Source organism: Fringilla coelebs, assembly GCF_963513975.1.
Source record: "Fringilla coelebs genome assembly, chromosome: 5".
Lineage (NCBI taxonomy): Eukaryota > Metazoa > Chordata > Aves > Passeriformes > Fringillidae > Fringilla > Fringilla coelebs.
Window position 1 is genome coordinate 392249 of NC_140033.1, and position 21747 is coordinate 413995.

Below are 21747 nucleotides of genomic sequence, written 5' to 3' on the forward strand. Positions count from 1 at the left end.
CGGGCTGCGGCCGGGAAGGCTCCGGGCTCCGGCCATGGCCAAAGCACAGGAACAGCCCCCGGCTCTTTCGGATATCCAGGTAAAGGCGTGCGGGGCGCTCCGGAGGGCCGGGAGAGGCTCAGCTGAGCGCTGCGCTCCCATTCCAACAAACCCTGCCCGAGGGAGCTCCCCCGGCGCGGGACTCGGACCGGCGCTTTGGGGACCACCAGCAAGGCAGGGTGACAGCCGGGCAGGGCTTTCGCTGGGGCCGGAGCGGCTCTTCCCTGGCTCCTGCCGCGCTCTTCCCGGCGGTCTCCCGGGCCCGGGGTCCGTCCGGCTCCGGCGGCCGCTCCGGTTCCTCGGCGGCGGCTCCAGAGGCGCCGTCGGGAGCGGCTCCGAGCGCGGCCGCGGGCGGGGTGCGGCTTCTCGGCGCTCCCCAGCCCCTATGAGGCAAACTTGGGAGGAGATCCCAGCGGGAAAACTCGGGAGGAAGAAGCAGGGGAACCCCGCCACGTGCAGCCACCGCCGAGGGGCTGCTGAGGAACCGGCCCTGGCTCCTCCATTGCCCCCGAAACGCCTTTGCTGCGGTTCCTGGGCACGGCTTCGGCCAGGGAGGGCCGAGGGACGGAGTCCGGCCGTGCCTAGGGTCCCACATCCCACTCCCCGTGGGGGCTCGGGGTGGCCCCGCTCCCGGCCGGCCGAGCCCGCGCTCCCTCCGTGCCTCCCGCAGGTCCTGGTGCTGACGGGCATCACCCTCCCTGCCGCGCTGCTCAGGTGGGTTCTGTCCCTGTCCCCCGCTCTGAGCTGGCACCTGGGGGTGGCAGCGGCTCGGCCGGGACATTCATCACCCCCCCACCCCCGTCCCCTGCAGCCTCCTGGGCAGCGGATCCGTCCTCGCTGTCACCTCCTGGCAGGGGCGCTGCTGCCACATCCAGGTGAGTGCCACCAGCGTGTGTCAGTGTCAATGCTGCCACATCCAGGTGATTGCCACCAGCGTGTGTCAGTGTCAATGCTGCCACATCCAGGTGAGTGTCACTGGCTCCCAGGGACACAGGGCTGGGTCTGGCCCCAGCTAAGCCGGAGTCAAAGCCGAGCCAACAGCGGGTTTAAAGCCCCGTGCAGGGGACAGGAGGTGCAGGATGCCCGGCACTCGCCCCGGCCCCCGGGAGCTGCCAGGCCCAGCCTGGGAAGGGCCGCGGGAGCTGCCAGGGGCTGCTGGCAGCAGAGCTAACGCGGTGCCCTGTCCCCAGCTGCGCCCCCTGTTCCTCCTGGCCCTGGCAGATTTCCTGGGTGCCGCCGCGCTGCTGGGCACGGCAACCATCCCGCTGCTGCCGGCCCCGCTCTCCGTGCCCGCCTACGCCGCCTGTCCCTACGGGCGGATGCTGACCACGGTAAGGGGACACTGCTGGGACAGCTGAGGCTGGAGTGTCCTGGGGACACCGTCCTGGCGTCCCCTCCTCGGGGTGGGCACCAGGACGGGTCTGCCGGGGGCCGGGGTGTGGAGCACGGGGAGGGAACGGACAGGGGCAATGGGGGTGTCGTGGGGCAGAGGGAGGCTGGAAGGTGCCCTGGCGGCGCTGGACACAGCAGGATCCCCGGTCCCTTTCCCTCTCCTCTCTCTCCCAGACCTCCTACGCCGTCTCGTTCCTCATGGTCGTTGTTTACGCGTACGAGTCGCACCGCACCGTCCTCGGGGGGCGAGCCCGGCCCCCGGCAGCGCTGCAGGTCTGTGCCTCGCCCGGGCACAGCCGGGAATCGCCCTGGCCACGCAAGGCGCTGTCAGGGCAAGGGAGCAGCGGGGCGGTGCAGGGCAGCCCCTTTCCCCGGGAATTCGCGGTTCCCCCGATCCTGGCGGAGCGGGGCGGACCCTCGGCTGCGGCCGCCCCTCCAGCCCCGGCTCACGGCGGTTTTCCCGCAGGAGCGGAGCCGCTGCCTGGAGAGCGTCTGGCAGGGAATTCCCTACGTGTTGGCCTGGTAGGTGCCCGCCGCCGGCCCCGCCCGAGCGCCCCGGCCGTGCCGGGCTGGCCCGGGGCTCACACCCGTCCCTTCCCCAGGCTGGTGCCCGCGCTGACGCTCCTGGCGCAGCTGCTCGCCCGCGGCGCCTCCGCCGCCGACATCGCGCCCGCGGTGCCCTGGGCCGGCTCCAACGACACCTTCAGCCTTTACTGCTCCAGGTAGGGCCCCTCCTCCCCTGCCCTGCCCGGGGCAGCGCTACGGCCCCCGGGACGCCGGCTGAGGCTTTGGGACCTCCAGCACCGCTCTGTCCCTGCAGCTGCCTCCTCCTGATCCACCCGAACCAGGACATCTGCTCCCAGGTGGGCGCTGCCCCTCCCTCGCTGCCACCCACCCACCCACCCTCCCTGTGGGGCGGCGGGGTTCCGGGGCTCGGCCCCGCTCATTCCCGTTGCCTCCCAGTCCGGCGGGGGCAAGAACGCGGGGCTGGAGGAGAAAATCATCTTCCTGCTGTACCTGCTGCTGGTGCTCGGCTGCTGCTCGGTGAGGTCCCGGCGCTGGGGGAGGCACGGGGGTCCCCAGCGCCGCGCTGACCCCCACACGCCCTCCAGCTCCTGTACCGGCGGGTGCGGCTCCGCTGCCGGGGGAACGCGGCGCTGCCGCTGCTCAGCCTGGACAGGGACGGCGGCTTCGGGGGCAGGAGCGGCCGCAGCGTCAGCAAAGCCTCGCTGTACTTCCAGCTGGTTTTCCTGCTCTGCTGGACGCCAGGCAAGGCCGGGGGGTGTCCCACAGCCCCCAGACCTGCAGGGTCACACTGAGGGTGTCCCCAGCTCCCCCAGCCCTGCACGGTCACAGTGGGGGGTGTCCCACCAAGGAATGTCTTTCTGTGTCTCACCCACAGCCTTCCTCCTCACCATCCTCTCCTTCACCAGCATCAGCCCTGTGTCGCTCTTTGCTCTCTACGTGTCCACTGTGAGTAAAGCCCCTTTTCCAGGGCTCCCAGGCTGGACATTTGTCCCCATCCCACGTGGGAGCTGTGACAGCTCTTGGGCACACCCCGGGCAGGGTGAGGACACGGCCCCGGGCCCAGCATGACTCTTCCCACTGGATTTCGGGTTGGGATTTCCCCCTTTGGCTTTTCCCAGGGGCTGGATGTGCTTTAATTTGCCACACCAAGAGGAAAGTCCCCCCGTGTCCTGTGCCACCCTGCCTGGGCTGTGCCTGCAGGGACCGGGAGCGCTGACCTCTGTCCCGGTGTCCCCAGGCCCTGAGTGTGTCGCTGCAGGGCTTCCTGCACAGTCTGGTCTACGGCTGGAGGAGGGAGAACTTCCGACGGGAGGTGCTGGCCCGGAGCCTCTCCCTGCAGAGCCCCGAGGGGGTCAAGGCTTTCTACGACGACTCCCTGGGGGCTGCTCCCTGAGCTCCCACCTCATCCCATTCCCTGGGGGCTGCTCCCTGAGCTCCCACCTCATCCCATTCCCTGGGGCTGCTCCCTGAGCTCCCACCTCATTCCATTCCCTGGTGGCTGCTCCCTGAGCTCCCACCTCATCCCATTCCCTGGGGCTGCTCCCTGAGCTCCCAACTCATCCCATTCCCTGGGGGCTGTTCCCTGAGCTCTCAGCTCATCCCACTCCCTGGGTGCAGCCCAAAGCCCCGGCGGGATTTGCACATTTCCAGCAGTTCAGGGAATCCTGGAATGGCTGGGTGGGAAGGGACCTGGGAGTCCCTCCAGTGCCACCTCCCACAGCCCCGGTGTCTCGGCGGGGTCCCCTGGATGCAGCCCCTCGTGCCTGGAGGGGTTTGGGGAGGGCACAGGTGGGGCTGGGCAGGTCCCACAGCACTGGAGGCACCTGCAGCCCCTCCCTGCTGGAGGACCCCCAACTTCCACAAATCCACAGGGATGGAGCACAGAATCCTGGAACCACTGAGGCTGGGGTGGCACTGGAGGGGCTTTGAGGTCTCTTCCCACCCAAACCATTCCAGGACTCTGGGATATTGGGCTTGGAGGAGATGGGGTCTGGCCTCCTTGGGAAGAATGCAAGGCTAAGAATACATCTCTGAGGGAGAATTCCTGAAGGAGGAAGTCCGGGCTGTTGAGGAACAGCTACTAGAGATGATGGAGTCCCCGCTCCAGGAGGAATTTCAAAGCCTGTGGATGTGGCACTTGGGGACAGTCAATGCTGGGAAGGGTTGGACTCGATGGGTTCCAAAGTTTTTCCAAACCAAATGCCTCTGTGATTCCGTGATTCCATGTCTTGGGAAGGGCACAGGGACGCACAGCTACACACAGGTGCTGTGAACCCTCTGGAAAACCAGGATGGCCACAAGTGACCAAGAGCAGGGACAACCATTTCCAACCCAATAAACCTCCCCAGCCTCCAAACCAGGACCCAGTTTGGCTCCACGGTTTTTTTAAAACCACTATTTCCTACTTTGCAGGAGGGTTTGGGGCCTGCACAGACACACCTGGCATATGTAAGGATTTACACCATCCCGAAGGAGATTGCTCAGAACTCCTTACTCCAGCAGGGTCAGGGGCACTGAGTCACTCAGCAGCCTCCTGCAGCTCCTGCCTGGCTCCAGAGGGGAAATTCAGGAAGAGTTCAGCCCCCTCTGGGCCCCCCCAGCCTTTCCCCAGTCCCAAGAACAGGCAGGGACCGATGGAAACAGCACAGCTTCCACTGGGAGCTGCCCCATCTCAGGGCAGGAGCAATCCAACAATCCTACCACGTGTAGAGGTGCTGGGTTCGACCCTCCAGGCTGCCACATCCCTCCCAAACCCTTCTTTTAGGCTAAAATTCCATCCCTGGATGGATGCCCTGGTGGTGCAATGCAGTTTTGGAGTACCAATGCCCTGGTCCCAGCAAATCCATTCCCAAGGCAGGAAGGGGATCCAGGCACAGGAGCTGCTCTGGAGGCAGGGGCAGAGCAGCAGGGCCCATTCCAGCTCGGCACAGGCTGCAGAAATCAGCTTCTCCAGGTTTTATTGGGGAGGGGCTGGCAGGAGCTCTCCCAGTGTCTCGGGTAGAGCCCCAGCTCTGCTGTGTCCCTGGAGCTCAGGCTGGGTTTTCAAGCAGAATAAATAGGATTTGGGGCCAGCTCTTCCCAGCAGCCATTCCCAGGAACTCGGGGAGCTCTGATCCCTGCGGATGCTCCAGCCCCTCCTCTGGCTCTGCCCTGGAGAAACAGAGCAGCAATTGTCCATGTCCAGTAATTCCTCCTCCTTCTCCCCCGGCTGTGCAGGGGCAGGGACGGCATCGTCACCTTCTCCTGGTGCTCAGGAGCTGCGCTGAGCACAGCCCCCTGCAGGGCTGCTCCCGCTTCTCCCGGGCGGGACGGGGCTGCGGCAATGCCGAGGATCCAAGCACGGGAAAGGACGGAGTGTCCGGGCGGGCCCACGCGCCCGCAGCCCCGGGGTCCCTCCTGCCCTGCCGGTGCCACCCAGGGGCCAATTCCGCAGGGACGGCTCCAGCCCAGCTCCGGGAGCAGCGCCCGGCTCCGCCCCGCGCTCCGAGGGCGATCCCGGCCGGCTCCGGGCAGGAGCTGCCCCAGCGGCCGGGAGCGGGCTGGGACAGGCTGGGAAGGTTCTCCAGGAGCCCCCCGGCTCAGGGGTGGTGCAGCACGGTCTGGAGGTCCTCGGGCAGCGAGCCGATGATGGTGTCGATGTAGAGACCCACCCTCTGCAGGGTCTCCTCCTTCACGGGCAGGTGCTGGCAGCGAGCCCTCACCTGTGGGGAAATGGGGATGAACACATTCCAGGGGCCTTTCCCCTCTGCCCGGGCTCTGCCTGCTGCAGCTCAGGATAAAAACAGGCAGGAAATGCCACCAGAGCCTCGGGAGGGGAAGAACTTCCCTGGATCCAACTAATTCTGAGGATTTCACACAAAAACCGAACTTCCCTGAGCTTCTCAGCCCTCCAGGGAGGGAGAGCAAGGTTTTCCACAGCACAGGTGTGATTTGTGTCCTGGATTTCTCTCCACCCAGAGAGAGGAAGGAGTGCAGGGGGAGGGAGGGACTCACCAGCTTCTCCCGCAGCTTCAGCACCAGGTCCACGATCTCCACCTCAGACTTGTCCTTCATCCAGGCCACAATGTCCTAAGGAGAGAGTGGCTTCCCTCAGGGACACTTCCCAAGGGATTCCCCTAAGGAAAGCCTAAAGGTGAGCAGGGGGTTTCTCATCCTCATTCCTGAAACACTGACAGAGCCCCTCCAGTGCCAGCCCTGCCATGGCAGGGACACCTCCCACTGCCCCAGGCTGCTCCAGCCCCAGTGTCCAGCCTGGCCTTGGGCACTGCCAGGGATCCAGGGACAGCCCCAGCTGCTCTGGCAATCCCAGCCCAGGCAGAAATTCCTCATTGCCAAGATCCCATCCATGCCTGCCCTCTGGCAGTGGGAGCCATTCCCTGGGTGCTGTCCCTGCAGGCCTTGTCCCCAGTCCCTCTGCAGCTCTCCTGGAGCCCCTTCAGGGATCTGAGCTCTCCCTGGAGCCTCCTCATCTCTGAGTAAACCCAGCCCTGTCCCTGCCACCCACCGCCCACAGACACAGCCCTGTCCCTGTCCCAGCCCTGTCCCAGCCCTGTCCCTGTCACCCACCACCTCACAGACACAGCCCTGTCCCTGTCCTGGTCCCTGTCCCCCACTGCCCACAGACACAGCCCTCTCCCTGTCCCAGCCCTGTCCCTGTCCTTGTCCCTGTCACCCACCACCTCACAGACACAGCCCTGTCCCTGTCCTGTCCTTGTCCCTGTCCCCCACCGCCCACAGACACAGCCCTGTCCCTGTCCCAGCCCTGTCCCTGTCCCTGTCACCCACCGCCTCACAGATGGCCTCCAGGTGCAGGGCCTCGAGCTTCTGGGTCATCTCGCGGTGCCGCTGCCGGAACCAGCCGTCGAAGTTGGGGGACTTGAAGAATCGCCTGTGGAGAGGTCAGGAATTGTGGAATTGTGGGGTGCTGGAGCTGGCAGGGACCCACAGGGACAATCCCATCCAACAACCCCACCCTGTGACCCTGGGCTGGCTCGGGGACACACCAGGACATGGACACAGATTCCCAGAGCAGCTGGGGCTGCCCTGGATCCCTGGCAGCGCCAAGGCCAGGCTGGACACTGGGGCTGGGCACACACTGGGACAGTGGGAGGTGTCCCTGCCATGGCAGGGTGGCACTGCAGGGGCTTTGAGGTCCCTTCCCACCCAAACCCATTCCATAATTCTATAATTATTGTTTCTGATCACTTTCTGGGATTTTTTCATTCTCCATCTCTGTGCATTTCCCATTTTCCTTCCTTAGGTATCCAACTACTGGATTTTACCCACTCCTATTACAACAAGTGTCTTCTCCATCCCAGTCAGAACCAATTATCTGGGAAAACCCTGGACCAACTCCCCTGCAGAATCTCTATTTGTTTAAAACACACAAACCCCAGGCTGGATTTGCCCTGGATTTGCTCTCCCTGACCACCCTGAGTTAATCCATGGATGAGTTCTGCAGGTCCCACAGCTCCCACTGGGTCCCAGTGCTGATGCAGGGTTTGCTGCCCGTTGGGACTGGCCCAGCTGGGGGTGGGATCAGGATTCTCACCTGTAGAGCCCCAGCCAGTCCCCCTTGAGCACACAGGTGAGCTGGGGGCCAGCGTGCTCCAGGCTCTTCATGAAATCCTCCTGGCAGAATGGGCGGATCTGGGGGGGATTCTGCACAGGGAAACCCGTGTTAGTCCATGGAAATCCGTATCAGAGAATCCCAAATGGAACCAGGAAAACAAGGGCTGCACTTCCAGTGGGAAAGGTGCCCAAGGCATTGAGGATAAAAACACCCCAAGGTTGATCCTCACATGAGATTCCCAGTAATTCAGCTCCTGGCAAAACTGGGAATATCCCAAGACTTCTTCCAACTTTTTAATGAATTTTTAAAGAAGTAAACCCCCTCTTCTTTCAACAGGGGAGGTTCCCAGGAGTGTGCCCACCTTGTAACCACTCCCAATCCCAAAGGGAAGGAGGACTGGGATGTGCATCCTACCTTCCACGGAGTGATGGCCCTCTGCAGAGGCATCAGGCTGGCCATATAATGCTCCTAAAACAAGAAAAGATAAAAATAAAAATAATAACTTACAGTTGAGGAGCCTCTTGTGGTGCCCCTGCATCCCTGGCAGTGGCAGTGCCCCAGGCCAGGCTGGGCATTGAGGCTGGAGCAGCCCGGCACAGTGGGAGGTGTCCCTACCATGGCTGGGGGATGGGATGAGTTTAAAGGTCCTTCCCACCCAGCCCCTCCAGGGTTCCCTGCTCTGGGGTCTGTCATGGGCGCTGCTCCCTGTCCCCCCAGGTGTCCCTGCACTCACCAGAGGGATGATGAAGCTCTGGGTGAGCTCCAGCAGGTGCCTCCTCAGCAGAGCGCTCTGCACCTCTGAGGGGCGCTTCCGCTGGATGCCCTGCGGGACAGACGGGGTCACCCAGGGTCACCCATGGCACAGCCGGGTCACACAGGGTCACCCAATGTCACCCATGGCACAGCTGGGTCACACAGGGTCACCCACGGCACAGCTGGGTCACACAGGGTCACCCAATGTCACCCATGGCACAGCCGGGTCACACAGGGTCACCCAATGTCACCCACGGCACAGGTGGGTCACACGGGGTCACCCAATGTCACCCATGGCACAGCCGGGTCACACAGGGTCACCCAATGTCACCCACAGCACAGCTGGGTCACACGGGGTCACCCATGGCCCAGCTGGGTCACTGGGGTCACCCAATGTCACCCACGGCACAGCTGGGTCACACAGGGTCACCCAATGTCACCCACAGCACAGCTGGGTCACTGGGGTCACCCAATGTCACCCATGGCACAGCTGGGTCACACGGGGTCACCCAATGTCACCCACAGCACAGCTGGGTCACTGGGGTCACCCAATGTCACCCATGGCACAGCCGGGTCACACAGGGTCACCCAATGTCACCCACAGCACAGCTGGGTCACACAGGGTCACCCAATGTCACCCACGGCACAGCTGGGTCACACAGGGTCACCCAATGTCACCCACGGCACAGCTGGGTCACACGGGGTCACCCAGTGTCACCCATGGCACAGCTGGGTCACACAGGGTCACCCATGGCACAGCTGGGGCACACGGGGTCACCCAATGTCACCCACGGCACAGCTGGGTCACACAGGGTCCCCTCACTGTCGCACACAAACTGCAGCTCTGCAGCCACAGGAGCTAGAAGTGCTGCCCAAACTCCAGGTCCCCAAATCCAGGTCCCACCGCACAGATTCCACCCTCTACTCAAACACATTAAAATTTCAAGTTCCACTACACAAAACCTGGGTTTTTTCAGGTTTTTTTAATATCAATTCTTCTCACTCAGTTCATTGTTAGCACCAGGATTGAATCCTCAATATCAAGGGGAAAGTCCTAAACTCGGCACGATGAACATGTCCCAGTATGGACGAAACCAACCCAAAGTGTAAGTTCTGCTCCTTTGGAGAGCTCTGTCTGCTCAAAGGGAGCTCTTGGCACAGTTTCCCACCAGGACAGAGTGCGAGGTGCTTACCTTCAGTAGCCTTTTTATCAGGGTTTTGTCTTTGTGAAGGAATGTTTTATAGGAAGTGTAGATTCCTGGATGGCAAAAACATGGGGTCAGGAAAAATCAGGAGTCACAAACGGACACAGTTCCCTGCTGCCAAATCCCCAAGGGAAGGGTCAGTCCTGAAGGATTCCTGAGGCCTGGACTCACCTGGTTTGGTGTCCAGGGTCTTCAGCTTGGCCAGTTTCTTCACCTTCACCTGCTTGGGCAGGTCTCCTGTGAGACACAGCAGGGAAAATTCAGGCTCTGTCCCCTCCTGCTGGGACTGCACCTGGGGACACCCAGCCCTGCCCTTGCCCACCCTTGGAGCAATCCCAGCTCCCTTCCCTGCTGGAATTCTGGGATGAGGATGCGCTGAAAACCAGCTCCTCTCCTTCAGGGCTTCCTTGGCTTCCCAGTCAACAAAGATGCTTGATAAAGGAGAGGGGGTTTCTCTCTCTCCCTACCTCTCTCAATTTCCTTCCCAGGAAGGGCTTTTCCTCTCCTGGAAGCCCCAGGACAGCAATTCCTGTTCCCCACACCCTGTTCCAGCTCTGTGCTCATCCTGCACATGGCCACAGCCAGAGGTGAGCTCCTGTGGCTGCTGGGCTCTCCCAGGAGAGGAAACCACTGTCAGGGCAGCTCCCTGCAGCCTCCAGCTGCTCTGGCAGCCCCACAGAGCCCTGGGCCAGTTCACCTTCTATCTGGAGCTCCTCATGGCTCCTGAGCTCCCCTGACAGACACCCTGAGCTCACCTGACAGGCACCCTCAGCTCTCCCCTCAGCCTGAGCTCCCCTGATGTAGGCACACAGTTTGTGGTGATGGGGAGGGGGGCTGCCCCAGCCCATCCCCAGTGGTGCAGCTGGGAGAAGCAGGTGAACAGCACTGACAGCAATGAGCCATGGAGTGCCCAGGTGTGCCCAGGGAGCAGAGGGCACACAGGTGCACTGCATGGACCTGAGGGCATAAAAGGGTGGGCAGAGAACAGCAGGGCAGCTGCCTGCAGCCTTCGGAAGTGGAATGATGTCACTCTGGATGGGCAGATGCCTGCAGCCTTCTGAAGTGGTAGGGTGTTACTGTGTACGGGGGAATGCTTAAAGCTTTCTGAAATCGTGTGATGATGCTCTGTGTATTGTGGCTGTCTTCACTGCGACACCCTGGCAGCCACCCTGGCACCCTGAGCTCACCTGACAGCCACACTGACCTCACCTGGCACCCTGGCAGACACCCTGAGCTCCCCTGGCACCCTGAGCTCACCTGACAGCCACTCTGACCTCACTGGCACCCTGGCAGACACCCTGGCACCCTGAGCTCACCTGACAGCCACGCTGACCTCACCTGGCACCCTGGCAGCCACCCTGGCACCCTGAGCTCACCTGACAGCCACGCTGACCTCACCTGGCACCCTGGCAGACACCCTGGCACCCTGAGCTCCCCTGGCACTCTGGGCTCACCTGACATGCGGAGCTCGCCCACCCGCAGGATGTGCGGCCAGTGCTGCAGGGTCTTGATGAAGAAGGGGTTGGTGACGCCCACGACGATGTTGGGCCTGGAAGGAGGGGACAGGCTGAGTGCTGGTGGCCTGGGTGTCCCTGAGGGGAGGTGGCAGGGCAGGGGGCACTCACGGGGCCTGGGTGCGCGTGGTGTATTCCTTGAACTCGCTGTCGTGGATGGTGAAGTAGGGCCGGAAGTCGCAGCAGTAACGCAGCGGGGCCAGGCAGCTGCAGGGACAGGCAGGGTCACCCCGGGCCAGCACAGGGGACAGTCCCTGCCCTGGGGCTGTGCTCACACTGGGGCTGCCACAGCCCGGGGCCATCGGCCTCCTGCCCCCCCTGGCCACCCTGGGCTCGTGTCCAGCCGCTGCCACAGCACCCCCAGGGCCTCTCCCAGCTTTCCAGACCCCTGTCCCAGCCTGGAGCGCTCCAGGGGCCTGGGCTGACCCCAGGGCAGCACCTGGCACCTGGCCTGGCTGAACCTCTCTGGGGAAGCTGCAGGTTTTTGGGGTTTTGTGCTAAGGCAGAGCTCTGAGCTGGGGAGAGAACATTCCTCAGGGCTGGACCCACCAGGGGAGATTCCTTTGTACTCCTCTCTATCCTTGCTGGAAAATGAGTGTGGAATATTTGCAGTTTGTCTTGCAAAGCTTCCACGAGCAAACTAAACCCAACCCAGGTGAGCAGCACAGAGTGCGTGTGGGAGGGAAAAGCTGCCAGAATTTGCTGTCACAGCTCCCAGTCCCTCACACCCTGTGGGTGTTACCTGGTGAGGGCCAGGACCATCTCTGAGGACATGGTTGGGGATGGTGCCATCACCACCATGGGCTCCCCCAGCAGCATCAGCTCCCACAGCATCTGGATGTGGATCAGCACTGGCTGGAAGCACCTGGGACAATGGGAACAATGATAGGGTCAGTCAGGATGGACCAGACACAGCTGTGGCCTGCAAGCCCCCCACTGCTGTGCTCCTGTCTGGGAATTTGAGATCTAGGATGGACTTCCAGCATTCCACAGGGAAATTCAGGTGTTTTCACCTGGGCTGTCACTCAATTGTTTCATACAAGTTTAAAGGAAATGCTCTAAGCAAAGTCAGGCAATCTGTGATCAGAGAATCATGGAATGGTTTGGGTGGGAAGGGACCTCAAAGCCCATCCAGTGCCACCCCTGCCACTCTGAGGCCTCCTCTGGGCTCTCTCCAGCAGCTCCAGGTGCTGCTGCTGTGTCCCCAGGGCTGGGGCAGCTCTGCAGGTGGGGTCTCACCTGAGGGGCACTGGGGCAGGATCCCCCCTCCCCTGCAGCCCAGGGCTGGGGGGTTCTGGGCTGGGTCAGGTCCAGCTCTCAGCCCCAGCACCCCCAAATCCTTCTCCCAGATCCTGCTCCAGCTGCTCATGCCCAGACTGGACTGATCGCAGGAGTTGCCCTGACCCGGGTGCAGCACCTTGGACTCTGCCTTGTTAAACTCAGGAGGTTCCCATAGACAGATGGTGCTTTCAGTGTGTCTGAGAGAGCAGGACACCCCTGGATTCCAGAGGATGGACACAGAAATGGCACCTCCAGTGCTGGGAGTGCCTGGGACACTCCCCTGGGAGCTTTGAGCAGGAGCTGCTCCCCAGCCTGGGGGGACACGGCCCCTCCCCTGCCCCAGGGCTGTGCAGGGCACAACCCTCAGCTCAAACCCTGCCCAGAATCCCAAAAGAGTCCCTGGAATGCAGCAGTGTTTGGTTCTGCACCATCACTGCGATTTATGGGATGCTCCCAGCAGGGAGAGGGCGGCAGGTGGAGGGGGAGAGGGTTGGGAGGAGCCTCTCACCTGAACAGATCCAGCTCATGAACACTGGGGAGAACCAGGGGGGCTGGTAACAGATTCTGGATGAGGAAGGGAGAAAAGGCTGTTAGTAACTGTTAGTGAACTGTGAGGAGATGGGAGCAGCCTGGCTGGAATTCCACCAGCCAGCCACAGGGAACAAGGCTCACACCCTGAGGGGTGCACAGGAGCAGGGCTGGGCACAGCACTCAATCCCAAACTAATTCCTGGGCCTACAAACTAAGGAAGATTCCCTTCTTTTCCAGATGGGGAAGGCTGCCCATGCCTGCTCCTTTATTTTCCAGGGTTTCCTCTGGTGGGAGAGTGTTTGAGACACAGCAGAGTCAGTGGGGTTAGAGATGTGGCACCAAACCAGTGTTAGTCACAGCAGAGAAAGGGAAAGGGAAGGAATTCAGACCAGAGCTGAACCAAAACACTGAACCAAATTCAGAACAACTCCAGGGTGAAGGCAGGAGACCCAGCAGGGCCTGACTTCCCAGGAAAAGCAAGGGGAGCAGTGAGTAAAGCACCTGGATAGGTGCAGAGAGTCTTGTGTGACTCCAGGCAGGAGAGCCTGGCGTGGAACTGCTGAGACCACACTGATCCCAGGCCAAAGGGTTCCCAAGAGGATTCAGGATCCAGCTCCTCCCTCAGTGCCAGCCCCTCTCACCTCCTGGTTGCACTGCTTCACTGGGCTGGAGCCTGGCTTGTCCACCCGGGATGGGATCCTCACCTGCAGGGCAAGGAGAGCAGGGATCATGCTGGGGTGGGATTGACAGGGCAGAAACTTCCCAGCCACCACTTCCAGCTGGAAAGGCTGTGGGGAACGTGGGGTGAGCAGGGATTTCACATCCAGGACCATGGAACACAGGTCCCTTCCGGCAGGCACAGCCCAGGTACCTGGATGACAACTCCCATCACGGGCAGGTTCAGGGTCTGGCCAGGCACTGGGGGTGGCCACTGGTCGATCTCGTTGCACACTGAGGGACACAGGGAAGGGAAGAGATTCACCTGAGGGAAAATCGAGCTCATCCTGGCATTCTGAAAGGGAATTATTCCCTGTTCCCAGCTCACACATCCCCCTGGCTTGTGATAAACCCAGAGCCGATAGATCAGGATGAAATGACCCAGGCACAAAAGGTCTGATGGAGGTGCAGCAGATTCCTGGCTTTGGAAATACACTGCATTCCTTGGGAACACCTTGCATCCAAACTGACAGCCCCATCCCCTGCCTCCCCACAATCCCTCCTTTACACCTGGTTATCCGCTTGGACAAGCAGGAAGAAGCTCTTCCCCGCTGGAATTTGCTGCAGAATGAAGCCATTTGGAGCATTCCAGCTGTTTTCCAGGAACCTCCCGATGCAGCCCCTCTATCCCAAACTGGAGCCCCTGTCCCCAACTCACCTGCCTCCAGGCAGGGCTCCAGCTTGTCGAAGTATTCCGGAGCAATCAGCTGCAGCAGGCACTGGAACAGGTTCACGTAGGGAAGGCGGGACACAAGCACCAGGGACTGGGAATGGCACATTTGGGATCAGGACCCCCCTGACCCCAGCACTGCACATTTTTGTACTGCTTAAAGAAGGATGAACTTAAAAAACCCAACGCTAAATCCACGGAGCAGCTCCCAAGCAGCACTTTGGTGGAATCCTTGCTGCCACCTGCTCGTGAGCCAGGATTTGGGAGAGCAAAGGGATGGGAGCATGGCCTGGCAAAAGAGCAGCTGGAGAGGGAATAAAAGTCAATTGCTGGTGGGTTCAAAGCTCCCAAAAACCATTTCAGGCGGAGAAGAACAAAGGAGTGACTCCTGAAATGGGAATTAGGCAGATGAACAAAGTCAAGGAATGCTGGGGAAGGACAAAGGAACTTGGAATAACGAATTGTGTCCCGCAAGGTCTTTTTTGTTCTAATTGGGGCTTCCTTGGGAAAGAAATCCCTGGTTTTTACAGCCGTCCCAACCTAGCCCCACTGGAGGTTTCATTGTTACACTGAGTCTCCTCTTCCTCTAGCCATTAATGAGTGCATTAATTAGGAATGCAAGAGTCATTTAAACACCTCCTGTCCAAACCCAAACTTGGCCATTTTAATTCAAACCTCATCCAAGTGTGATAATTCCTTCCCTGAGCAATCCCACTGTTCCAGTGGAAAACTCACTGGTTTAGTGGGGATGGAAAAACTGATTTCTGCATTAGCAGGAGTCTGAAAGGAACTCCTGGAGGTGGAGGGCACCAAGCTCAGGACACTGCCGGGACTGAGATGTCCCCATGGACCAGCACAGGACAGGGGGAACGGCCTCAGGCTGTGCCAGGGAAGGTGAGGTTGGACATCAGCAGGAATTTCCCCATGGAAAGGGGGGTCAGGCCTTGGCAGGGGCTGCCCAGGGAGCTTTGGAGTGCCCATCCCTGGAGGTGCCCAAGGAATTCCTGGAGGTGGCACCTGGGGCTCTGAGCTGGGGACAAGGTGGGCGTTGGGCACGGCTGAGACTGGTTGGGCTGGGAGGGCTTTTCCAACCCCAGGGATCCCTGGATTCCAGGCTCAGCACTGACCTTCTGGAAGTAGCCCCTCCTCATGGAGCTGTCCTTGACCTGCCGGAAGTACACGTACCCAAAATAGTGAGCAGCCTCTCGCTGCAGGGACAGAGAGAGACAGGGAGGAACAGAGTGACAGGGAGAGACAGAAAAAGAACAGAGACAGTTAAGGACAGCCCAGCCCCACTGCCACCAACCCCTCCTGAGCCACCTTCCTGCTCTGAGACCTCCCAGCCCTCCAAGAGAGCTTTCCATGGGGACACAGGGAGAGACACAACTGGAGCCAGGCTGGGAGGGCTGGGGGTGCTCACATGGAGAGGGAGATTCCAGGGAGAGCTCAGAGCCCCTGGCAGGGCCTAAAAATGGACTTCAGGAGAGCTGCAGAGGGACTGGGGACAAGGCCTGGAGGGACAGGACACAGGGATGGCTTCCCACTGCCAGAGGTCAGGGATGGATGGGATCTTAGGAATTAGGAATTCCTGGCCCTGGAATAGAATTCCCAGAGGAAAATCTGTGGCTGTCCCTGGATCCCTGGCAGTGCCCAAGGCCAGGTTAGACACTGGGGCTTGGAGCAGTCTGGGACAGTGGGTGGTGTTCCTGCTTCAGTTCCCTCTCCCAGCATTGTCAGGCTCCCCCTGCTTCAGTTTCCTCTCCCAAAAGAACTGGAGTCTCCCAAATTCAGTTCCCTCTCCCAGTGAAACTGGGGTCTCCCTAATTTTGGTCCACCTCCCAAAATAGCTGGGGGTCCCCTGACTCCAGCTCCCTCTCCCTGACTCAATTCAGTCTTTGATCCCACTTACCCAATCCCCTCTCCCAGCATTCCCTGTCCCCTGATCCAGTCCCACCTTTTATCCCAATCCCTATCCCAGCAGTTCCCTGTCCTGCTCTCCCTCCTTGTGTGCACAGAAGGAAATCCCTGTGCTGAACCCTTGTCTCGCTATTCCCACAGCCAAGAAAAGGAGGATTTCCCCCAGGGACCCCAAATCCATGGAATCCTTGGCTTTTTCCCCGGCAGGTGTGAGGGCCGGGACCCACCTGCAGTGTCACCGGGGCCTCCCGGTTGTACCTGCCATCATCCTGGAACGGGGAATTCCGGGAGCCCCCGGCCTGGCGCAGCCGGAAGCTGAACTGGGTGTCCCCGAGGCCACCTGGGACAGAGACAGCACAAGACACAGGGACAGTGACAGGGAATGCCTCCAGCACAGGGGGATGGGGCTATGGGGAAATCCAGCAGGGAATGGGGAGGGACAGGGGAGAAACCAAAAGCAGAGAAATCCAAAAGGGAGGGGAAACAGGAAAAGGAAGTAAAATGGGAAGGAAAAGGGAAATCGAACTATAGGAAAAAGCTGTTCCCTGGGAGGGCAAGAAGGCCCTGGCACAGGGTGCCCAGAGCAGCTGGGGCTGCCCCTGCATCCCTGGCAGTGCCCAAGGCCAGGCTGGACACTGGGGCTGGAGCAGCCTGGGGCAGGGGGAGGTGTCCCTGCCATGGCAGGGGTGGCACTGGGGGGGCTCTGAGGTCCCTTCCCACCCAGCCATGCCAGGACTCCATGAAAATGCAGAAACTCAACCCTTAAAGCCCCAGGGCCTGGCAAGATTTATTTCTCATTGTCCCTTTGTGAAGTATAAACACAGGTTTGGGATCATTTCTGCTGGAAGTGTCCCCTCCTCAGCTCCTGCTCCCAAACACAGGAATGTGACAGCTGCCACCCCTCCTGGCCACACTGGGAATTTCCTTGGAGCACAGGTTCCCACCCAGCAGAGCATGGGGACTCTGGCTCAGCCCAATGGTGCTCCCTGCAGTCCCCTCGGCCCTGCTGCACCCCAGGGCCTGTCCTTCCACCAGTGACCCTTCTGTCACCCCCAGAGTCACCCACCTGAGTAGGAGTCTGGGAAGGACAGGTAGCAGATGCTCGTTTTCTGCAAAAAACCAACACCCAGTGAGACCCTGAGAGCTGCTGGCAAAGGAGGGAGGAGGGGAATGAAGGGTGGTTACCTCCTTCTCGGTGAGCCTGAAGTCGTGGGGATATACCAGCTGTGGAGAGAGCAGAGCCTGTCAGCCCCTGAGCCCACAGCTCCACACAACAACTCCTCCCTGATCCCAACAGATCCCACAAGGAAGGCACCTGGGATGATTTAAACTGTGAACCTGTCACTGAAACTGATTTTATTTGGATTTGGGGACAGATCCAAAGGCTCCTGGCTTAGATTTATTCCTGGGAGCTGATGGCTGAGTGAATGAACAGCCCCAAATCCTTCAGGAGCGTTCCAGATGTGCAAACATCTGTTCTGTCAGGAGCAGGACAGGACACACAGGAGGGACAGGGTGGAGAAGGAGGTGGGAAGGAGCAGGTGGGTGTGGGGGGGATGCACTGCAGGGGGGCACTGGGAGGGCTCAACAGCCACGGCTGAGACAAACCCCACAGGGAGGAATTCCATCAGGGCTGGACTTGATAACCTTGGAGGGCTCCTCCAGCCTGACTCTGTGGTTCTCATAACCCATGGAGATCACAGAGTCAGGGAGTCCTGGCATGGCTGGGTGGGAAGGGACCCCAGAGCCCCTCCAGTGCCACCCCTGCCATGGCAGGGACACCTCCCACTGCCCCAGGCTGCTCCAGCCCCAGTGTCCAGCCTGGCCTTTGGCACTGCCAGGGATCCAGGGGCAGCCCCAGCTGCTCTGGCAATCCCAGCCCAGCCAGGAATTCCTCACTGCCAAGATCCCATCCATGCCTGCCCTCTGGCAGTGGGAGCCATTCCCTGGGTGCTGTCCCTGCAGGCCTTGTCCCCAGTCCCTCTGCAGCTCTCCCGGAGCCCCTTCAGGCCCTGCTGGGGGCTCTGAGCTCTCCCTGGAGCCTTCTCCTCTCCAGTGAGCACCCCCAGCTCTCCCAGCCTGGATCCCTGGGAACTGAGGGGCTCCAGCCCTGGAGCAGCTCTGGGGCCTCCTCTGGGCTCTCTCCAGCAGCTCCAGGTGCTGCTGCTGTGTCCCCAGGGCTGCCCCAGGGGCAGTGGTCCCAGGTGGGGTCTCACAGGGGTGGGGTCCCAAGGAGAAGGATCCCACAGAGCCCCTGCTGAAGTGCAGGAATTGCAGCGGAGCACAAAGGAGCCGGCAGGGCCGGGCTGAGCCGGAGCTCCCGTGTCAGCCTCAGCTGTGTTCCAGAGGCAGCTGCTGCTCCAGCCAGGAGCTCCCATCAGCATCTGACCCTCCTCTCCAGGCTATAAATAGCCCGGGTGGCCCCGTGCCAGGGGCTGGAAGTTCACCCAGCTCTGGCAATTCCCGCGGATCCCTTGGTGAGGGCGGTGCTCCAGCCGAGCCAGCCAAACTCCCAATTAACAGCGCCGCTGATGAGCCCTGCCGAGAGCTGAGCTGTGAGAGAAAAGCCACGAAGATCCCAAGGCAAAATGATCCCCGAGCAGCTGCAGGGACCTCAGCACGGAGAGGGAGGGCTGGGATTGCCCCAGGGCACCCATCACCTCCCTGCTCCCCTTGTTCTGTGCCAGGACCCCGAACAGATCCCTGCGGTTGGGACTAATGAACCCCCACCCCAACATTTACCCTGTTAACTCCCAGGGAATCATGGCCAGGCCAGGGGGCCCTGGACAGCTCATCCTGGTCCATCAGGAGCCTGTGAATCCCAGGAATTGTGCTTTCCTCAACATTTGCTGCCTAATTCAGAGCAGGAGTTGGGACAAGGCTTCAGCTTCTCCAGCTGCATTTGGGGGGGGCTTTCTGCCAGAGAATGGTTGGAAAATCAGGCTTTAACCTCCAGAGTTGGAATTGATGATCTCAGAGGTCTTTTCCAATCTTAATCCCTCTGGGATTCCACATCTCTGATTCCCCTTCACTTTAAGTCTGATGTTTCTCTGTTTGGGGTGCAGGGAAGTCACCAAATATCCAAAAGTTCAAAATCTCAAATCCAAGCCAAAAGGAATCTGAGTCACTATAACTTTTCAAAAGCCAAAAAAAAGGCAAATGAAAAGGAAATCTGGATGTGTAGAAGTCCCTGGATGTCTCCAGAGCAGCCCAAAAGGGCTTCAATCACATCCTAAAGTGCTTATTTGGTTATTTGAAGGTGGAGGTGCCAGAAACAAGAATTCCATTTAATTCTGCCTTGATTTGGGTTCTGCTTTCCAACAGCTTCTCTGCTGTCCATGGAAGAAGAGTGGGAATCACTGAATTCCAGGATCTTTGGGATCCCTCTCAGAGTCTTCTGAATTTATGAATCTCCCACTGATGAATTTCAGAGGCCCTCCAGGTTTGTACCCACAGAGACCCCCTGGGTTTGTATGGCCAGACCACCTAAATTGGCACCCCCAAGCCCCCACAGCTTCTCCTCTTGCTGGCTTCCCATGTCTCATCCCTGCTCCTTCCCCTTCCCTCTGGAATAGAAATCCACAATGTTTTTCCAAAGGAAGGGGGTCAGTGGGGCTGTGTCATCCCCACTGACATGTTCCCAATTTTCCTAAGTCATTTGTGCCATATAAGGAACATTTTTCCACTTAAACTTGCGCAGGCAAAAGGAGGAAAAGGAGGAAAATTCCTTTCCAGGGATGAACAAACAACATTCCTGCATCCCTCATCCACAAAGGCAGATAGGTGAGAACCCACCTTTACACATCAAAACACAGCTACAAAGCACTGAATTCACCATGCTAATTATTATCCCAGTATTCCTCCCTTTCTTGGGGTATTTCAGGCCTGGTTTTGTAGGAAAAAGGATCAAACAGGTGAAACTCGGGTCTGGAGGAGATTTTTTTTATTGACTTTGAGGCTCCAGGGAAAGAAACAATCAAGTGTTCAAGACAAGGGAGCAGCAAAAAGGTGGAGTTGCTTCCTCCTGCTTCCCATTCCCTTTGGAAGCTCCAGCATTTAAAACTGGGAAGGCTCAATCCTCTGAAAATCAGAGCAATCTCCCTAAAAAGGGCAGAGCAAGGAGTGACTCCCACAACCACATAAGAAATAATTAGGGATTTGAGATCATGCCTCAGGTTCAGACAAATCCACACTTCCCAGCTTTCCTCAGAGAGCAGCCCCTGAGGAGCCCAGCTCCCCCCAAACCCTCCTGCAGGACAAGCACTGGACATTCCAGGGAACTGGGAACAGCTGTCCAGCCCTTCCCATCCCAGTCCCCCCCCCTCGGGCCCCACAAGGGGCTCAGCTCTGCTCCAACCCAGCCAGGGAACTTCCCTTCCCTGGGAATCCTGCACGGACACCTCCCTGCCCTGGCTGCTGGGAATTTGTGTCTTTGGAGTCCTGGAGTGGGTTGGGCGAGAAAGGGACCCCAGAGCCCCTCCAGTCCCACCCTGCCATGGCAGGGACACCTCCCCCTGCCCCAGGCTGCTCCAGCCCCAGTGTCCAGCCTGGCCTTGGGCACTGCCAGGGATGCAGGGGCAGCCCCAGCTGCTCTGGCAATCCCAGCCCAGCCAGGAATTCCTCATTGCCAAGATCCCATCCATGCCTGCCCTCTGGCAGTGGAAGCCATTCCCTGGGTGCTGTCCCTCCATCCTTGTCCCCAGTCCCTCTGCAGCTCTCCTGGAGCCCCTTCAGGCCCTGCCAGGGGCTCTGAGCTCTCCCTGGAGCCTTCCCTCCCAGCCTGGCTCCATGGGATGTGTCACCCTGGGCAGGTTTTATTCCATGAAGAGGATCCATAAAGGTCTCTTGGATGCTGCCCTGGCCCCTCCCTGCCCTGCGCACCCCCCACCCCACAAAGATCCCCCTCACCCCAAACCTCTGCTCGGGCCCCCACCCCAACCCTTGTCCCCCTTTTCACACCCCCAACCGTGATCTCGCTTTTCCCTCTCCATTCCTTATCCCGCTTTTCCCAGTCCATTCCTAATCCCGCTTTTCCCTCTCCATTCCTTATCCTCTCCGTTCCCATCCTTAATTCCCTTTCCACTCCGCCATCCCCGATTCCCCCTCTCCCCATCCCCGCTCCCTCCACACCCCTAGTCTTGACTCCCCTAGTCTCCCTGTTCCCGATTCCCTCTCCCCATTCCCGGCCCTCAGCCCCAGTCCCTGATTCTCCGTTCCCCCTCCCCATTCCCGCTCCCCTCCTCTCCATCCCGGCTCCCCTCACAGCCCCGCTCCCTGACCGCCGTGTCCCCCCCGCTCCCTGAGGCGGTGTGCCCGTGCCCGGGCCGCCGTGGCGTACCTCCATGGCCTGTCCCAGCTCCAGGTCGAAGGTCACCACACACACGCAGTCGATCCAGGCGGCGAAGCGGCCCCAGGGCAGGGGGGAGGCGGCGGCGGCGCGGCGGGGCCGTGGCCCGGCCCGGCTCAGCGCGTCCATGGCGGCGCCGCCCGCGCGCGGCCCGCCCCGCGCCGCGCCCCCTGCCGGCGGGGAGGACCCCGCCCCAAGGCGCCCCCTGGCGGCCGGGAGGTCCCGAGGGCGCCGCCCGCACCATCGAGACGGGAGCGGGCGCGCGGAGCGGCGCGGGCGGG

At 60.4% G+C, this 21747-nt stretch overlaps 1 protein-coding gene across 1 annotated transcript; it reads right to left on the minus strand.

Moving 5' to 3' along the window:
* Nucleotides 1-4932: 4932 nt before the first annotated feature.
* On the minus strand, nucleotides 4933-21604 carry DENND6B (DENN domain containing 6B). Its single transcript, XM_084206417.1, has 20 exons — nucleotides 21458-21604; nucleotides 17305-17343; nucleotides 17186-17228; nucleotides 16347-16459; nucleotides 15330-15410; nucleotides 14191-14296; nucleotides 13687-13766; nucleotides 13457-13519; nucleotides 12793-12848; nucleotides 11746-11868; nucleotides 11115-11210; nucleotides 10944-11038; nucleotides 9661-9726; nucleotides 9478-9542; nucleotides 8265-8354; nucleotides 7946-7999; nucleotides 7511-7620; nucleotides 6745-6847; nucleotides 5953-6027; nucleotides 4933-5660 (listed from the first exon to the last, which is right to left on the minus strand). The coding sequence occupies exons 1-20, from the start codon at nucleotides 21593-21595 to the stop codon at nucleotides 5538-5540; spliced, it is 1719 nt and encodes a 572-aa protein (XP_084062543.1). The 5' UTR covers nucleotides 21596-21604; the 3' UTR covers nucleotides 4933-5537.
* Nucleotides 21605-21747: the final 143 nt, after the last annotated feature.

Coding starts and splice junctions, on each gene's coding strand:
- DENND6B (XM_084206417.1), bottom strand. CDS start 21,595: ATGGACGCGCTGAGCCGGGCCGGGCCACGGCCCCGCCGCGCCGCCGCC. Junction 17,344..21,457: donor AGCTGGGACAGGCCATGGAG/GTACGCCACGGC, acceptor CTCTCTCCACAG/CTGGTATATCCCCACGACTT. Junction 5,661..5,952: donor TGAAGCTGCGGGAGAAGCTG/GTGAGTCCCTCC, acceptor ATTTCCCCACAG/GTGAGGGCTCGCTGCCAGCA.